General features: G+C 51.6%; 1 protein-coding gene across 1 annotated transcript in view; it reads left to right on the top strand.

Moving 5' to 3' along the window:
• The window catches only part of LOC135812934 (E3 ubiquitin-protein ligase RNF213-like), a 103,945-nt gene that overhangs the window by 77,653 nt on the left and 10,744 nt on the right, over positions 1-15,548 (top strand). The window contains exons 20-28 of the mRNA XM_065326152.1: positions 61-220; positions 1,982-2,202; positions 2,777-2,912; positions 4,386-4,570; positions 5,011-8,473; positions 8,715-9,106; positions 13,267-13,427; positions 13,744-13,966; positions 14,962-15,274. Of these exons, the coding sequence (XP_065182224.1) occupies positions 61-220; positions 1,982-2,202; positions 2,777-2,912; positions 4,386-4,570; positions 5,011-8,473; positions 8,715-9,106; positions 13,267-13,427; positions 13,744-13,966; positions 14,962-15,274 (5,254 nt within the window). The remainder of the gene's footprint in view (positions 1-60; positions 221-1,981; positions 2,203-2,776; positions 2,913-4,385; positions 4,571-5,010; positions 8,474-8,714; positions 9,107-13,266; positions 13,428-13,743; positions 13,967-14,961; positions 15,275-15,548) is intronic.

Below are 15,548 nucleotides of genomic sequence, written 5' to 3'. Positions count from 1 at the left end.
TCTCTCTCTCTCTCTCTCTCTCTCTCTCTCTCTCTCTCTCTCGTATGTTCGTCTTCTCAGACTTCAGATGAGTTCAAGAACAGTCCGTTGAGTGCGCTATCTGATAAGCTGGTGCATGCCAGCAAGTTCCTGACCAGCCTCGGCAAAGATCAGGTCGAGTGTTTGAATGCCTTTGCCAAGTGCAGCGCTCTTGTCGACTGGCTCCGTCAGGAAGTGAAAGGTTCGTGTGTGTGTGTTTGTCGTGAGCTACAACCGTGCAGCCCCAGAATAGCCCACATGCTTGGGGACATGTCAGTCTGCACCTTCTGGCTGTGGCACTCGCACGTTGAAGACAAGAAACTGCTCGAGATTGCGGTGCTGTACGATCAGATCATTTAGTCGGTGAATAATTTCGTACACCTCAAAAGAAAGACAGTTTTTCTTGTTGAACATCGTTGAGTGTTGACAAGACAAGACAAGCTGGACAATCGACTGTAGTTCTTCATTTTTAATTTAGTCTGAAAACTCTTTAGAGGAAAACGACGAAACTGAATTCCCGGCAAGTAGTTTTGGTGTTTTCAATTACAGTAAGACCTGTGTTTGCCGGACCCTGTACCAAGCGAGACCCTGCATTGACCCGGACAAATATTCATGCAACGACGTGCTGTGGATCAAATGTGCATCTCTGGATCAAGTAAAATCCTGTCATATCAGGACAGTTTCCGCAGCACTATGGGTGTCTGGTTAGGGCAGGTTTGTTTGTGCAGGTACAGTACTGCATATCCAAGGTGTTGTACTGCATATCCAAGGTGTTGTACTGCATATCCAAGGTGTGGTACTGCGTATCCAAGGTGTGGTACTGCATATCCGAGGTGTGGTACTGCATATCCAAAGTGTGGTACTGCATATCCAAGGTGTGGTACTGCATATCCAAGGTGTGGTACTGCATATCCAAGGTGTGGTACTGCATATCCAAGGTGTGGTACTGCATATCCAAGGTGTGGTACTGCATATCCAAGGTGTGGTACTGCATATCCAAGGTGTGGTACTGCATATCCAAGGTGTAGTACTGCATATCCAAGGTGTGGTACTGCATATCCAAGGTGTGGTACTGCATATCCAAGGTGTGGTACTGCATATCCAAGGTGTGGTACTGCATACCCAAGGTGTGGTACTGCATATCCAAGGTGTGGTACTGCGTATCCAAGTTGTGAAATGACTGTAAAAGAGTACGCCACACGGACGTACATTGCTCTCAGCTTCTATGTATTCTTGATGAAACGAGATACAATACCAATTTTCGTACTGCTGTATCCGACCTTTTTCCGGGTGCTAGCGGCCGTCGTGAATTCTCTCACGAGCGGAGACGATTATTTTCTCCATTTTCATAGCGTCGTATACCACCTTGAATAGCTAGATCAACTAGATCCACAAGACCCACAAGTAAACACCCACAAGTAAACACTCAACGATCGGGTGTGTAGAACATGTTATTTTCGGTATAACTTTAATTTCGGTGATTTCGGTAGAGAAAACAGGCACCTAAATTTAAATTACACCTAAAGGGCACTAGAGTATGCACTGTATGTGAAGGGAAAGCTGGTTGCCTAATTCTACATAACACCTGGAACCTGGCAGGTCCCTGGCACCGAAATTTGAATGCACCTTAACTTACATGTTTTACAATAACCGTGTTCACCATTGTCTTGCTGTGTATGTTATAAGCTGTGCATCGTGGTACAACTGGTTGTTTACGGTGCGAAATTTTACTCTAAAAGCACGCTGGAGTTTTGCTGTACCATTTCAAAAACGTCACCTGCGTTGCTCAATGTGCCATCATTGAAAAATTCTCAATGTGTGCGTGGTCCTGTGTGCGTGCGTGCGTGCGTGCGTGTGTGCGTGCGTGTGTGCGTGCATGCGTGTGTGTGTGTGTCTCTCTCTCTCTCTCTCACACTCTCATTCTCATTCTCCATCTCTTCCTCTATCCCCTTTCTCTTTCCAGAGCTGAAGGAGCTGAAGACGTTTGTCGATCTGGCCACGATTGCCATTGGTGACGGTGGTGCTGATGATGCTGGTCGCATCTCTATCCTTCACACCTCCTGTACGGGCTACGGCAGCTTGATCTATCAGCTGCCGCCGGAATCGGACTTCTCACGCTTCATAGAGTCGTGCCAACCGACTTTCAGGGCCCTGGAGGCAGATCGACTCCTGCCCACAAAGCTCGTACGTACTATATCTGCCAGCGTACAGTGCAGTGTACTACACCACACTCAACATCTCACTGGGTTTCCACTATACTCGGGACACGAAATGTTTCAAGTCTTGAACTGTATCCGGAATGGCCCGCATTTGCCGCCGAATGGGGCGGGGGGTCTGATGAACACAGTAGGTGTAAAAGCGGGAGGTACCACACACTGCGTTTCTGTCAAGCGCACTCCTCGCTGCGTTCGTCCGCCCCGTGTACGCCAGATCCACGAACCAGACGCCAGGCAAGGATAACATCCCATGTGCCGCATCCATGTTACCCTTGTGCCAGACCGCAAGTTCCCAATTCACTGTGGGTCGCAGGCTCGCAGCACGGTTGGATAATCTAGCCGCTTTCACGCAGCACTTGAACCTGGAACCTCTGGTTTCTCAACCACGGCCGTAGACCAATTATTACCGACTGCGCCTGCCACTGTACAGGATATTCATGTTCTTGTGGTACGAGTTCGAGGAAGTCAGAAAACAAAACAAAACAAAAAAAAACACAAAAAAACGCCTGTTCTTCTGCTGTGTTCTTTGTTTTTGCTTGCAGCGTGACACGCAGCGGTCTTTGGAGTGGCTGAAAAGTGTGCGTCAGTCGCACGAGTCCGTCACCGTCACCTCCTACTCGCAGGCAGATGCCATCAACACGCGCGGCATCTACACGATTGGGGTACCGACAAGCGGAGGTGAGGATTGCACGGCTTGCGACATGTACTGCAAATCGCCCAATATTCGCGTCACTAAACTTTCGCTATTTCTCAGAGCCGGCGAGTTTGCGATTGCACATTTTCACGAACACTGTGGCTACACACATACACCCACTGTTGAAGTTTGATTTCACGCTGGTTAATATTCGCGTTATGCTCTTCTCGCAAAATTAGCAAACACAAATGCGTCCGGTCGCAAACATTAGGCTATTTACAGTACTTGTTTCTCAGGAATCTACGAATACAGTGCAATGGGGAGTTTGTGATCACCACAGTGGCATGCACAGAACACTGGTGTGTTATAGAGGTTATGCTATTACATCATCAACTGCGATGCTTTGGCAAAGTCGCGGACTCGTGGCGCAGCGCTGCGCTTGCACTAGTGACTCATGCTGCACACTTAGTGCCCATTAGATTAGAAATCGGCTGACTCGCCCCGTGAAATCACTCGCATGACCTCTGCGGATAGGCCTTCCTATGCAGGCCTACACGCACAATGCTGCTCAGTGCTCAATGAGATGCTATCAAGTGAGTCATCTCTGCGCCGTGCGCCGGGGAACATCCCAGCACCCAGCACGTACTTGACTCACACAATCCCGTTTCATTGAGCAGCTATCAGCAGCTGTCTGTAGGCTGTCTGTAGGCAACACGACATGTACAGTATATACAGTGGAACCTGTCTAAGACGACCGCTCAAGGGGACCTTCAAAATGTGGTCTCTGTTACCAGGTGGTCTCCTTATCCAGGTTCACTTGACTTGAAATAGCATGTCTTGAATCATATGGCTTGATCCTGGTTTCAGTGGTCTTCTTGGACAGGTGGTCGCCTTATCCGAGTGGTCGCCTTGGCAGATTTTACTGTAGACCCATTTCACGGTCTTCAGTCAATCCATACTCATTTTACCTCAAAGCAGCAGCAGCAGCAGCAGCAGCAGCAGTGTTCACACAAATCTAGTCCGGTACAGTCTGACCTCGCTTAACCGCGCACACACCCGGTTTCCACCAAAAATATCCGGATAGGCGAGGGAACCAGATATTCGAACCCACATACTGTATGTGTGCATGGCATATGCTGTAAATCGGTGACCAACGATTTTCTTGCGGATGCCGAGGGATCCGGATAAGAGAGGACCGGATAAGCGGGGTCTGACTGTGGCTGCTTGGCACTGGTTTTTAGTTTTCACCGTACTGTAAGTCGACAAAATTTCGGCCTATTCAAATTTCGGCCTCCCAGGGCTAAAACACATTTCGGCTGCAACAAATTTTCGGCCTGTACTGCTGCTGCCTGTATACACTGTCACACTGAACCTTGCAAAACAAAATTTTGACTGCAACGAATTTTCCGCCAAATATGATCAGGCCCAAAATAGCCGGAAATAAATATGCGCTGAATATTTGTTGACTTGCAGTAGCTGTCTGTCAACTACTTGAGTTCTGCGTTCTCCGTATACAGCTGCTGCTGACCTGCCAACACTGGAGTCTTGCGTGGGGCTATTCATTCCTCCCGAAGTGGGCAAGGAGTCCGTACACGACAACAAGACGTATCAGGTGGAGAATATCAAGGACCTGCACAGCAAGCTGGTTCTGGTGGCTGGCAAGGCCGAACATCGAGAAGGAACCGTCAACGATTTCATGGAGGTGCGTGAGCTTTGGCGACGGTTAATAAGCTGGATTATGGATGTCGTCCCTCCCATGGGATTCTTATCTTCAAGTTCATTTTTAAGAGCTCCCTTGGTCAAATTTACAAGTGTCGGGTGGGTGACAGCACTTCTTCGAAGGTTAATTTATCTATGCTGCGAAGTGCCGGTTTCATTGTCCTCTTCTTGTTGACCGAATGTCTTTTTCGAGCTGGAAGTTAAAGAAAGTGCTAGCGTGATGTGTGCGGGAAGTTTCTTTATCGTGCCTCAAGTATCTGTAAAGCTAATGTTGTGTGTGTGTGTGTGTGTGTGTTTACATGTGTGCTTACATGCATGTTTACGTGTGTGCACGCGTGTGTCTGTATTGCTTGCAACCATGGTGTATGTGCCGTTCTGCGGTCCACGGCGCATGTCTGCTTGTGCGCGTGTGTTTGTGTGCAGGTGTTTGAGGGAGTGTTGCGGGTTGGGAAAGCTCTCGTGGAGCATTGCTCCATGGGTAGTACCAAGTACTTGGACTGGCACAAAGAATACAACTGCGCTGGCTATGACGGCTTAAGCGACGGCAAGGGATGTAGAATGGTCATTGAAGAACTCCGTGTCGACGCCAACGTACTCGAGGATGACTTACGAGACTGGCAACGCGAAGAGCGCCACTGCCGTCACGACTTCCACCAGTTGAACTTCTTCACCATGCGTCAGCTCATCACCCTCAGACATGAGCTGCGGGCTCTGACTATGCTGAGGACAGCGGCAGCCCCCACGCACATACAGTACCAAGTGTTCGCCTTGCTCGATGCCATCAAGCCCGGAGTGACGGCCGAGGACATCCGCCGCGCCGTCAACAGCGGCCTGTCCGCGCCGAAGACGATCCAGAGCATCCGCGAAACTGCGCCGTGCTTCCAGGGCACCAGAATGACGACGTCGTCATCGACGACCGGCAATCGCAGGCCGAAGACCATGCTTTCCGGTATGGCGCCACGCACGTCCAGAATGGTGCTCAGCAGCGATAGCGAAGGCGACGGGGACGACAGTGACGACGACGGATCCCCGTTGGCCCTCGTGAAGCGCCGCGGTTTCCCTGACCGCGTGGCTAGAATCGCCCTTCGTTGCCAGGGTAACGATGTCACCAAGGCAGCCAACTGGGCCGCAAAGCACGGCAGCAACGAGCGCAAGCTGGAGCAGATGGAGGAGGCGTTCAAGAGTGATTCGGAGGGCGACGGTGCAGCTGGTGATGAAGCGGGCACACCGATGGACATGGGTGGGTCGCTGAATGCCAACGCTTCCGTATTCACTCCGACCGGTGCCGGTGGTTCGTTGACGTCCAGTTCCTCCTCTTCAGCAGCAGCACCTCGTTACCTCACGTTGTCGCAGCTTGGGCACATCTTGTACAGCCTCAGCTGCCAGGTGCGACCAGCGTCAGCACCTCGCTCTATCCCGCAGAATGTGATCGCGCTGGGCAGGCCCAATATGATCGTTGTGTCACAGGCGGATATGTACGGCACCGTTCTGGACCTCTATCGTCACGACACCACCCGCCCGCTGCCAACTGCCTCCGAGGTGCTCGTCTGCAGCTCCAAGACCACGACCGAGGAAGTCATCTTGCTCTGGCGACGTGCCATCTTCTCCCGGCAGCTCTTCTGCCTGGTGAACGCCGATCAATTGGACTACTCCGTCAGTTCCGAGGCAGTCGAGGAGCTGCGACAGCTGCTGGACTTTGCCAAGAAGGAAGCGTGCACGCAGTTCGCCCTCGCCATCATCTGCTGCCGCGAGAATGAGGAGCACACGTGGATCATGTCTGCGCTGGAGGAGTACCGTACCACAGCCCCGCCGTGCGACCACGTAAACCTGCGCGGCTACTTGCTGACGCAGTTCTGTCGCATGGCGGTTCCCTCGGCGGCCACAACGGCAGCCTCTCCCACGGCATCGTTCTCGGCGGCGTTAAACGCCAAGCCGGCTGCTGTCGTGGACACGGACAAGTCGTGTGTGCGCGTGATCGCCTCAAAACGCGCCGGCGTCGGCAAGTCTCTCTTTGCCAAGCGCATGGAGGAGCAGCTGGAGAGCCAGCTCGGCTTGAGCGCTCATCGTCCCGGGCTAGTTCAGCATCAACACCGGTTCATGGCGCCATCGCACCAGCCCCCTCAGCGGCCATGCTTGCTAAACAGCATCCCCTTGCAGGGCAACGCCGTCAACGTCTCTGCCGTCATGGACCTGCTGCTGAAGTTCGCTCCGGACGCACAGCAGCAGCAAGCGGCGGCACCTTGCATCTTCCACGTGGACGTGTCACCAACGATCCGCACCGGCCTCGATACCTTCCTCTTCAACCTGCTGGTGCTCGGTTGTCTTGGCGATCGCGTGGGTCGCGTGTGGCGTCGCTCGGCCACCGACCTGTACGTGGTGGAGGTGACGTGCGACGAGGTGGTGTTCTCGGCGCTCTGCAAGGCCACAGGCTTCATGGCCAACATGGAGAACGTCCCGCTGGCGGCCATTCCGCACAATGCCTGCCTGCCGCTCTACACTCTGCTGCCCGCCTTCCTGTGCGGCTCTCCAGTGGACGCGCTCAACTCCAGGCTGTTCATGCAGCGCCGACAAACCCAGCCCTTGGCCATGGGGCAGCAGCTGGTGCCGCACTTGGATGCCGGCGAGTTCTCCTCGAGCCGCTTCCAGCGTGTCTTCGGCTACCTGCGTCACCATGAGCAGGGCCAGTCGCTGGACCGCTACTCGTTCATCGCTAGCCAGCACACGGGCGCTAGCGACCACCTGTCCTGTCTCAAGCTGCTGCTGAAGTACTGCGGCACGCCCGACCCGTCCTGGCTGGTGCTGCGGCACTTCGTGCACTTTCTGGATGCCCAGCTAGCGGATTGCGAGCACAGCGTCTTCTGCAACACGGCGGCGGTCGGTGACGAGCTTAACGGATTCCGCGCGTTTGTCGTGCGCTTCATGCTGCGCATGTCCGTCGACTTTGCTACTCCGTCGCTGGAGGTGGACTCCGGCATGCAGGACACCGAGGAAGAAGAGGCTGGCGGCGGCGGCGGAGGTGACATGATTGTGATCCGCCGTCGCTGGGAGCAGAGCCCTCACCCGTACCTGTTCTTCAACGACGACCACATCAGCATGACCTTCGTCGGCTTTAACGTGGAGAAGAACGGCAGCCTGGTGGACCAGGCAGGCGCGGTTCTCGAGGAGGACATCATGTCACGACGACTGCATGCCGGCCTGCGAGCTCAGCGCGTTGACCTGCAGGAGAACTTTGAGAACTGGGATCGCGAGAAGCGGCTCCAGTGCCTGGCCAAGGTGCTCGGCTGCCGGGCGTTCGGCCAGGACGTGGCCCACGAAGTGGACGAGACCTACGAACTGACACTGGACAACGTCAAGAAGATCCTGGCCATTCAGATGCGCTTCCGCTGCAGCATCCCAGTCATAGTGATGGGCGAGACGGGCTGCGGCAAGACGCGCCTCATCCGCTTCATGTGCGAGCTGCAGGCGAGTGGCGCAAAGTTCCAACACAACCTGGACGTGCAGAACATGCTGATCATGAAGATCCACGGCGGTACGACGGAGGAGCACGTACGCAAGGCCGTGGAACACGCCGAGGAGCTGGCGCAGTACAACGCCGAGCAGTACCAGATCGACACGGTCCTGTTCTTCGACGAGGCGAACACCAGCGACGCACTGGGCATGATCAAGGAGGTCATGTGCGATCGGCGCGTCCACGGTCAGGCGATCAACGCCTCGTCACGTCTGCAGTTCATCGCCGCCTGTAACCCGTACCGCCGCCACACCCGGGAGATGATCCAGCGGCTGGAGGAGGCCGGTCTCGGCTATCATGTCCGTGCCACGGAGACCGTGGACAAACTGGGCCGTATTCCGCTGCGACAGCTTGTGTACCGTGTGCATCCGTTGCCAGGTATGTGTATAGGGGTATTGCTTTGTATACTCTTTCTTTGTCTTGTGTTCTTGAAACTGTTCTCCTGTCTTTCTTCTTTTGGCGCTCTGCAGTTTGAAGGTCTTTCTTGCCCCCTCCCTCCCTCCCTCCCCACGCACGGACGCATAAACACACGCACGCAAGCACGCACACACACGCCGTTTATCCACACGGTGGTGTTTGACTGTTTTTATTTTCTGTGATATCCACCGTGACTTTGCAGGCAGCATGTCGCCGCTGGTCTGGGACTTTGGGCAGCTGAACACGGACATCGAGCAGCTGTACGTGCGACAGATCGTCCGCCGCTACATCAAAAACGAGCCGGACTTTTGGGACGAGGCGCGCTTCGGTGTCCAGACGGGGCAGACCGCCGAGCACCCTCTGGTCGCTCCCATCACGGCCGTGCTGGCAGCAGCGCAACGCTTCATGCGCGAACAGCGGGACGAGTGCAGCTTTGTCAGCCTGCGCGACGTGGAGCGTGCCATGATGGTGTTCAAGTGGTTCTACTGGCTTTGCGGCGAGGTGCTCGACGAGCTGATGCGTGGCAAAGAGGACGAGCTCTATCGTACTGTGAACATAGAGACGGGCGAGGAGGAAGATCTAAATCGACCGCCGGTGAGATGTGCTGTTAAGATTTCGATGCGTTGTGACTGTATGTTGCTTTGTGTATGTTGATAGCAAGGTTGCAGTGTGTGCGATGATCACAAGCCATTAGAAGGTCTTGTGCCCTTATCCTTTTAAAATACACATTTGTGGATTCTTTTTTTTTTTTAAGGTTGGTGCACACGTGTTCTCTCAGGCGCGTAGGCAGAGGGGGGGGGGGGGGGGGGGGGGGTGCTTTGGGTGCCAAAGCACCCCCCTCAAAAATTTCGACCATGGGTCTGGCTTGGCATGCATTGTATGATCAAACAACCGCGACTGCCCTCAGCCCGGACTGGGTGCATGCTACGTAGATCTGCGAGTACTGCATTGTACTACACGTGCTTGCACTTTTCCGTTGCAGTCAGTGTGCAAGTATTAGTTACTCCATGAACAAAGTGGTCTCAAAGTCCTAAAATGCGCTACTTGTGGCGCATGTTGCTGCGAAGGTAGCAGGTCTGAAAACACCGACAAAATCAGCGAAGCGCTTGCCAAGGAAAGAAGGTGCGGAACTGCTTACCCTACCCCGCTGGAAGGTCGTTACAGTGTACTTGAAAAATGCTAGCTTGCCTTCATCCCCTGCCACCTGGAGGCATGGATCGCTTGAAAACGAAGGTTCTTGACCTGAATTTGAACGCGCGTCTTCTTCAGCGTATTGTTGAGTGCTGAAGGGTCTGCCTCAAACTCTGATGAAGACGTCGACCTCAGCTGCAAGTGCAGCGAAGCGGGAGGCCACAAACTAAAGTTTGGTCCGTCGACAATGCTCTGCCTCAATTTCTAGCTGATTTCTTTGCCCCTCGAGTGGACAAAATAAATTCGAAAAATCGCTCTGGGAAGCAACAATTTTAATGACGCGGAGGAAGTAGATTGTTGGAATGGCAAGCTGGAGACATTCATAATACATCAATAATTCAAGGTGTACACCGCACTACAGTCCATTTCAAAACTATAGACGCGTACCTAGGCAAAAACCGTTATGCCAGCATCTATACCACATACAATCTGTGATCACTTTGTGCATAAATATTTCCAAATTGGGCGTCTGTTAGGCCATGGTAAAAAATATCTTTGATTCTCAAGTACGCGCGCATCGATTTTTGGTGGCGCACCGACGATTTTTTTTATTTCTATGCATGCATATGCGTGCATGAAAACGGTCAATGCGAAAGGCATGAATCCGGGAGTAGTAAAATACCGGTATTTTTCTACTCCCTGGCCTGAATAATAAAATTATTATAAATTAATTATTCCCGTAGCTATGCAGAAGACGTTACTTCAGTAACGTCTGGCGCTAGCCAGGGTCCACACAGCTTTAATTTGGTACTAGCCAGGGTCCACACAGCTTTAATTCCCGTAGCTATGCAGAAGACGTTACTTCAGTAACGTCTAGCGCTAGCCAGGGTCCACACAGCTTTAATTTGGTATTTGTGTGTGTGTTTGTTTGTGTCACGCCTGGCGCTATCCCGTATCTGTCCCGTATCTGTGACTACAAAGGCTCTACAGGATTGTACATAACAGCTGTCCACAATATTTGCGGGCTCCTGTATCTGTCCCGTACCGTACCAATATTCGTCGTATTATGCATACGACTCCCTGATGTAGAGGGGGATTTGGAAAGAAATAGGGAGATTAATTCCCGTAGCTATGCAGAAGACGTTACTTCAGTAACGTCTGGCGCTAGCCAGGGTCCACACAGCTTTAATTTGGTATTTGTGTGTGTGTTTGTTTGTTTGTTTGTTTGTTTGTTTGTGTCACGCCTGGCGCTATCCCGTATCTGTCCCGTATCTGTCCCGTATCTGTGACTACAAAGGCTCTACAGGATTGTACATAACAGCTGTCCACAATATTTGCGGGCTCCTGTATCTGTCCCGTACCGTACCAATATTCGTCGTATTATGCATACGACTCCCTGATGTAGAGGGGGATTTGGAAAGAAATAGGGAGACGAGGAGGAAATTAAATTAGAATAGACGCCAATTAGGTGATAGGATGCGTCAGCATAAACATACATGTACTTTGGAAGAGAGATCCCGTCGTCTCCAAAATAAGCGTGAACGAGCGATTCAGTGCCGGTCACAGGAAACGTCGGAAGAGAGATCCGGTCGACTCCAGAACGCCCGTGATCGGTAGAGTCCGGCGGTACCAGGCAACGTCAGGACAGACATCCCGTTGAGTCCAGAACGCCCGTGATCGGCAGAGTCTAAGCCGGTCCCAGGAAACGTCAGGACAGACATCCCGTCGAGTCCAGAACGCCCGTGATCGGCAGAGTCAGCGCCGGTCCCAGTAAACGTCAGGACAGACATCCCGTCGACGCGCAGAAAAACTAAATCTGCAGCCTCTTTTGCCGTCGAACAGGATACGTATTTATATAGAAGACTGTAAAGTTATGTAATGTCCAAATTTCGACGTGAGCAGCAGGTCACTCGCGTTGATTTTTTCGACGTGCGAGCCAAATAACGCGAGCTGAACTTTCGCGTCGCAGACATCCCGTCGACGCGCAGAAAAACTAAATCTGCAGCCTCTTTTGCCGTCGGACAGGATACGTATTTTAGGAGACTGTAAAGTTATGTAATGTGCTCCACAGGCAACCATGCATTCGGCGTCGTCATTGGCTCAACAGGTCAATGTAAATGTATTACTACAAAAAGGCCAGAAAATCCGATTCCTGTATTAAAATCAACTAATGTTCGCTGGCGGTTTAATTTCGCTGATTTCGCCGCTTGGTACCAACCGGCCAAAGTAAATCGCAGGCCAACGTTTGTCATATAGGCAAATGATGCATGATTGAGCAATGGATGCATGTGAGAGCAAAAATACCGATCGATTTCAAATTTGACGTGAAACTGCGCGTCACGTCGGAAATAACGTGCATCTTAACCTCTCTAATCGAGAGGTTTCTATTTCTCATCGGCCAAAGTTTGTTGATTTACAATATAAGAAGATAAAAATTTAAGGAGCAAAACAAAAGTAGATGATTATTAGAGAAATAACAATCCGCAATAAATTCTGCAAATACTTTTGCCTAACTCATAATATTCAAACCGATTGAAACGTTTTTGGAATACAGTGATGTGGCCAATCAACGGAAAAAGACAATTCCATCAGTTCTTATAACATGTAGCTTCCAAGCTCTCTCGTTTGGTATTTGTGTGTTTGTTTGTTTGTTTGTTTGTGTCACGCCTGGCGCTATCCGTATCTGACGGCAAAAAATAGAAGCACGGCGCTTATAATAGAGAATATATGGTAGGAGAATTGAAAAATTTATAACATCCTATGCTTTTTTGCCGTCTCTCGTGAACCTGTGACGTACACATGTGTGACCCTATCTTTGGAAATAAAAAAATTGTGGGAATTAAAATAAAAAATCGCTCGCTCGCACCGATTTTCATAGGCTCATGACCTGAGAATCAACTTTATTTTTTACCATGGCCTTATCTAGAAACTATATGAGAGTAATTGTGGAGCGGACCTGAGCAATATTCCGAAAACTATTCTCAAAAAGCTACAGCCAAATTTGAAATATTTCAAAAACCCTACGCGTCTATAGTTTTGAAATGGACTGTAGCATGCATACAATCTGTAGCATGCATACAATATGCATACATGTACAAGATTCCTCAAAAGAACGTTATTGGAAGAAAATTATGGGCACCCCCCTTGACCATGATCCTGGCTACGCCCCTGTCTCTCCTTCTCTTTTTGTCCTTTCTCCTTTATCTCTCCTCTCCCTTCTTTCCTCTCTGTCTCTGTCTCTCTCTGTCTGTCTCTGTCTCTCTCTGTCTCTCTCTCTCTCCCTCTCTCTGTCTCTCTCTCTCTCTCTGTCTCTCTCTCTCTCTCTGTCTCTCTCTCTCTCTCTCTCTCTCTCTCTCTCTCTCTCTCTCTCTCTCTCTCTCTCTCTCTCTCTCTCTCTCTCTCTCTCTCTCTCTCTCTCTCTCTCTCTCTCTCTCTCTCTCTCTCTTTCTCTCTCTCCCTCTCCCTCCGCCTCTCCGCCTCTCCGCTTCCCCCTCTCCCTCCGTCTCCCTCTCCCTCTCCCTCTCCCTCCGCCTCCGCCTCTCCCTCCGTCTCCGCCTCTGTCTCCGTATCTGCCTCTCCCTCTCACTCTCATTGTCTACCTATCTCATGTTCCTATACTGCAGCCACTAACACGTGTCACCCGTTCCTTAGTCCTATCACTGGGTGTGTGCTATCAAGCAAGGCTGCGAGACCGAGTACCATTCCGTGACTCAGTAGCACGTGCATTCTCTTCACCGTGTGACCTCACTGGCGCGGGACAACAGCTTGAGGAGGAGATTGATAGGTAAAGCGCTGTGGATTGTGTGTTTTGTTGTTGGTCACTTGGCCGTGGATGCTGTCCATCTTTCAGTACTTATTGCTGCCTGCCTGCCTGCCTCTCAGGCTGCCCGCCTGCCCTTGAACCCTATGCCATCATTTCACTATGCAGCTTATATTGCCCAATCCCTTCTAGATCTATGTGGGTTGCAGAATGCATTCCTTGCGCATGCCTACCGGTACGCACCAGCTTAGCAAGTTCAGTGCTCACGCCTGCATGTGTGTGTGTGTGTGCGTGTGCGTGTGCGTGTGTGTGTTTACCTGTGCTCTGTACTGCTGCAAAGGTGTCAGGAGGTGTTCCTGGATCAGCTACAGCTTGGCCCCAACATCGCCAAGAACAAGGCGCTGCGCGAGAACGTGTTCATGATGGTGGTGTGCATCGACACACGCATCCCGCTCTTCCTGGTCGGTAAACCGGGCAGCTCCAAGTCGCTGGCCAAGACCGAAGTGGCGGATGTCATGCAGGGAGATAGCTCGCAATCACCGCTATTCCGCTGTTTGAAGCAGGTAGGTTGTTATACCAGACATGCAGTGGAACCTGTCTAAGCTGACCGCTCAAATGACGTGACAACTGTGGCCTTCGTATACAGGTGGTCTCCTTATCCAGGGTCATTTGACTGGAAATAACCTGCTTTGGTCTTGATTTCAGAGGCTCCTAGTACAGGTGGTCTCCTTATCCAGGGTTATTTGGCTGGATATAACATCTCTTGGTCCTGGTTGTAATGGTCCTATGGGCCAGGTGGTCACCTTATCAGAGTGGTCGCTTTGACAGGTTTAACTGTACATGGTATGATGACATGAAATCTGAGCGCATCGTGTGACGGCGTGTAGCTGTTAGGGGGAAGGTTCCTGGATACTCTCGGTTTGATCTGCATGTCTTGTTACCTGTTCACTGCCGGGTCAAGTGATCATGGTGTGTGCCTGCATGTATGTATCACCAAGAGTACATACCCCCCCACAGAGTGTGCAACGCCTGATCCAGCTCTGCATAGGGTCTTTGTCGAGCGGAATCGGATCTTCTGATGTCATGCGTACACTCCACACCAGCGCAAGGCCGGTCTCGACGCAGGGTACCATTGTTTTTGATCCGAGAGTACCCGCGACTCCCCGGGTTCCCCTCGGATGTGTACAGTATTATGACGCAAAGATCCGATTTCGCTCGACCAAGACCCTATGCAAAGCTGGATCAGGCGTTGCACACTCTGGGGGTTTATGTACTCTTGGTATCACGCATAACCCATCCGAGTGACATTCTCCGGGTGATAATATGCAGCCAATTAGTTTAGACTGGGGTGCAAGATGTGAAATTCCTTTTGTTTGCAACGTTTAATCTAACAAATGCCTACTTTTTCTTGTTGCTGCTACCACTGTTGCCGGCGCTGCTGTTGCCGCTACTGCTGCTACTGCTGCCGCTACTGCTGCTGCTGCTGCTGCTTCCGCCACTGCTGCTGCTACTACTACTATCGCCATCCTTGTCGTACTTACACCCGATCATGTGTCAGGTCCACATGGTATCATACCAGTGCAGTCCGTTGAGCACACCGAGTGGTATCGTCGGCACCTTCAACCAGTGCCAGAACTTCCAGAAAGACAAGAACAAGGAGCGCTTTGTGGCCGTCGTCGTACTCGACGAGGTCGGACTGGCCGAGGACTCGCCCCGCTTGCCTCTCAAGGCCTTGCATCCCTTGCTGGAAGATGGCACGGGCGGTGGAGATGATGAGAGCCGTACTAACCAGGGCATTGTGCCAATCAAGGAGCGCGTCGCCTTCGTAGGCATCTCTAACTGGGCGCTGGATCCCGCCAAGATGAATCGAGGTGTGTAACCCCCCCCCCCCCTCCCTCCCTCTGTGTGTGCTTTTCACCCCACTGACAGTGACAATCTGTAACAGAGGTTGTCAATATCACATTCACGCTTGCACTGCCTCAGCAGAACCAAGCAGCAGGACTGTCCGAACAGTTCTTATTTGCCGAACGTTTTCATTCCCTTCTCGACAGGACAATGCAGGGAATGATGAAATCATTTAAAGACAACAAATATAAAGGCAGCGAGTTCAAAAAAAATCTAATGGAACACTTCACGAAGCGAGAA

The sequence above is a fragment of the Sycon ciliatum genome, chromosome 3, assembly GCF_964019385.1.
Source record: "Sycon ciliatum chromosome 3, ocSycCili1.1, whole genome shotgun sequence".
Taxonomy (NCBI): Eukaryota; Metazoa; Porifera; class Calcarea; order Leucosolenida; family Sycettidae; genus Sycon; species Sycon ciliatum.
This window is presented reverse-complemented; position numbering and strand designations above follow the sequence as displayed.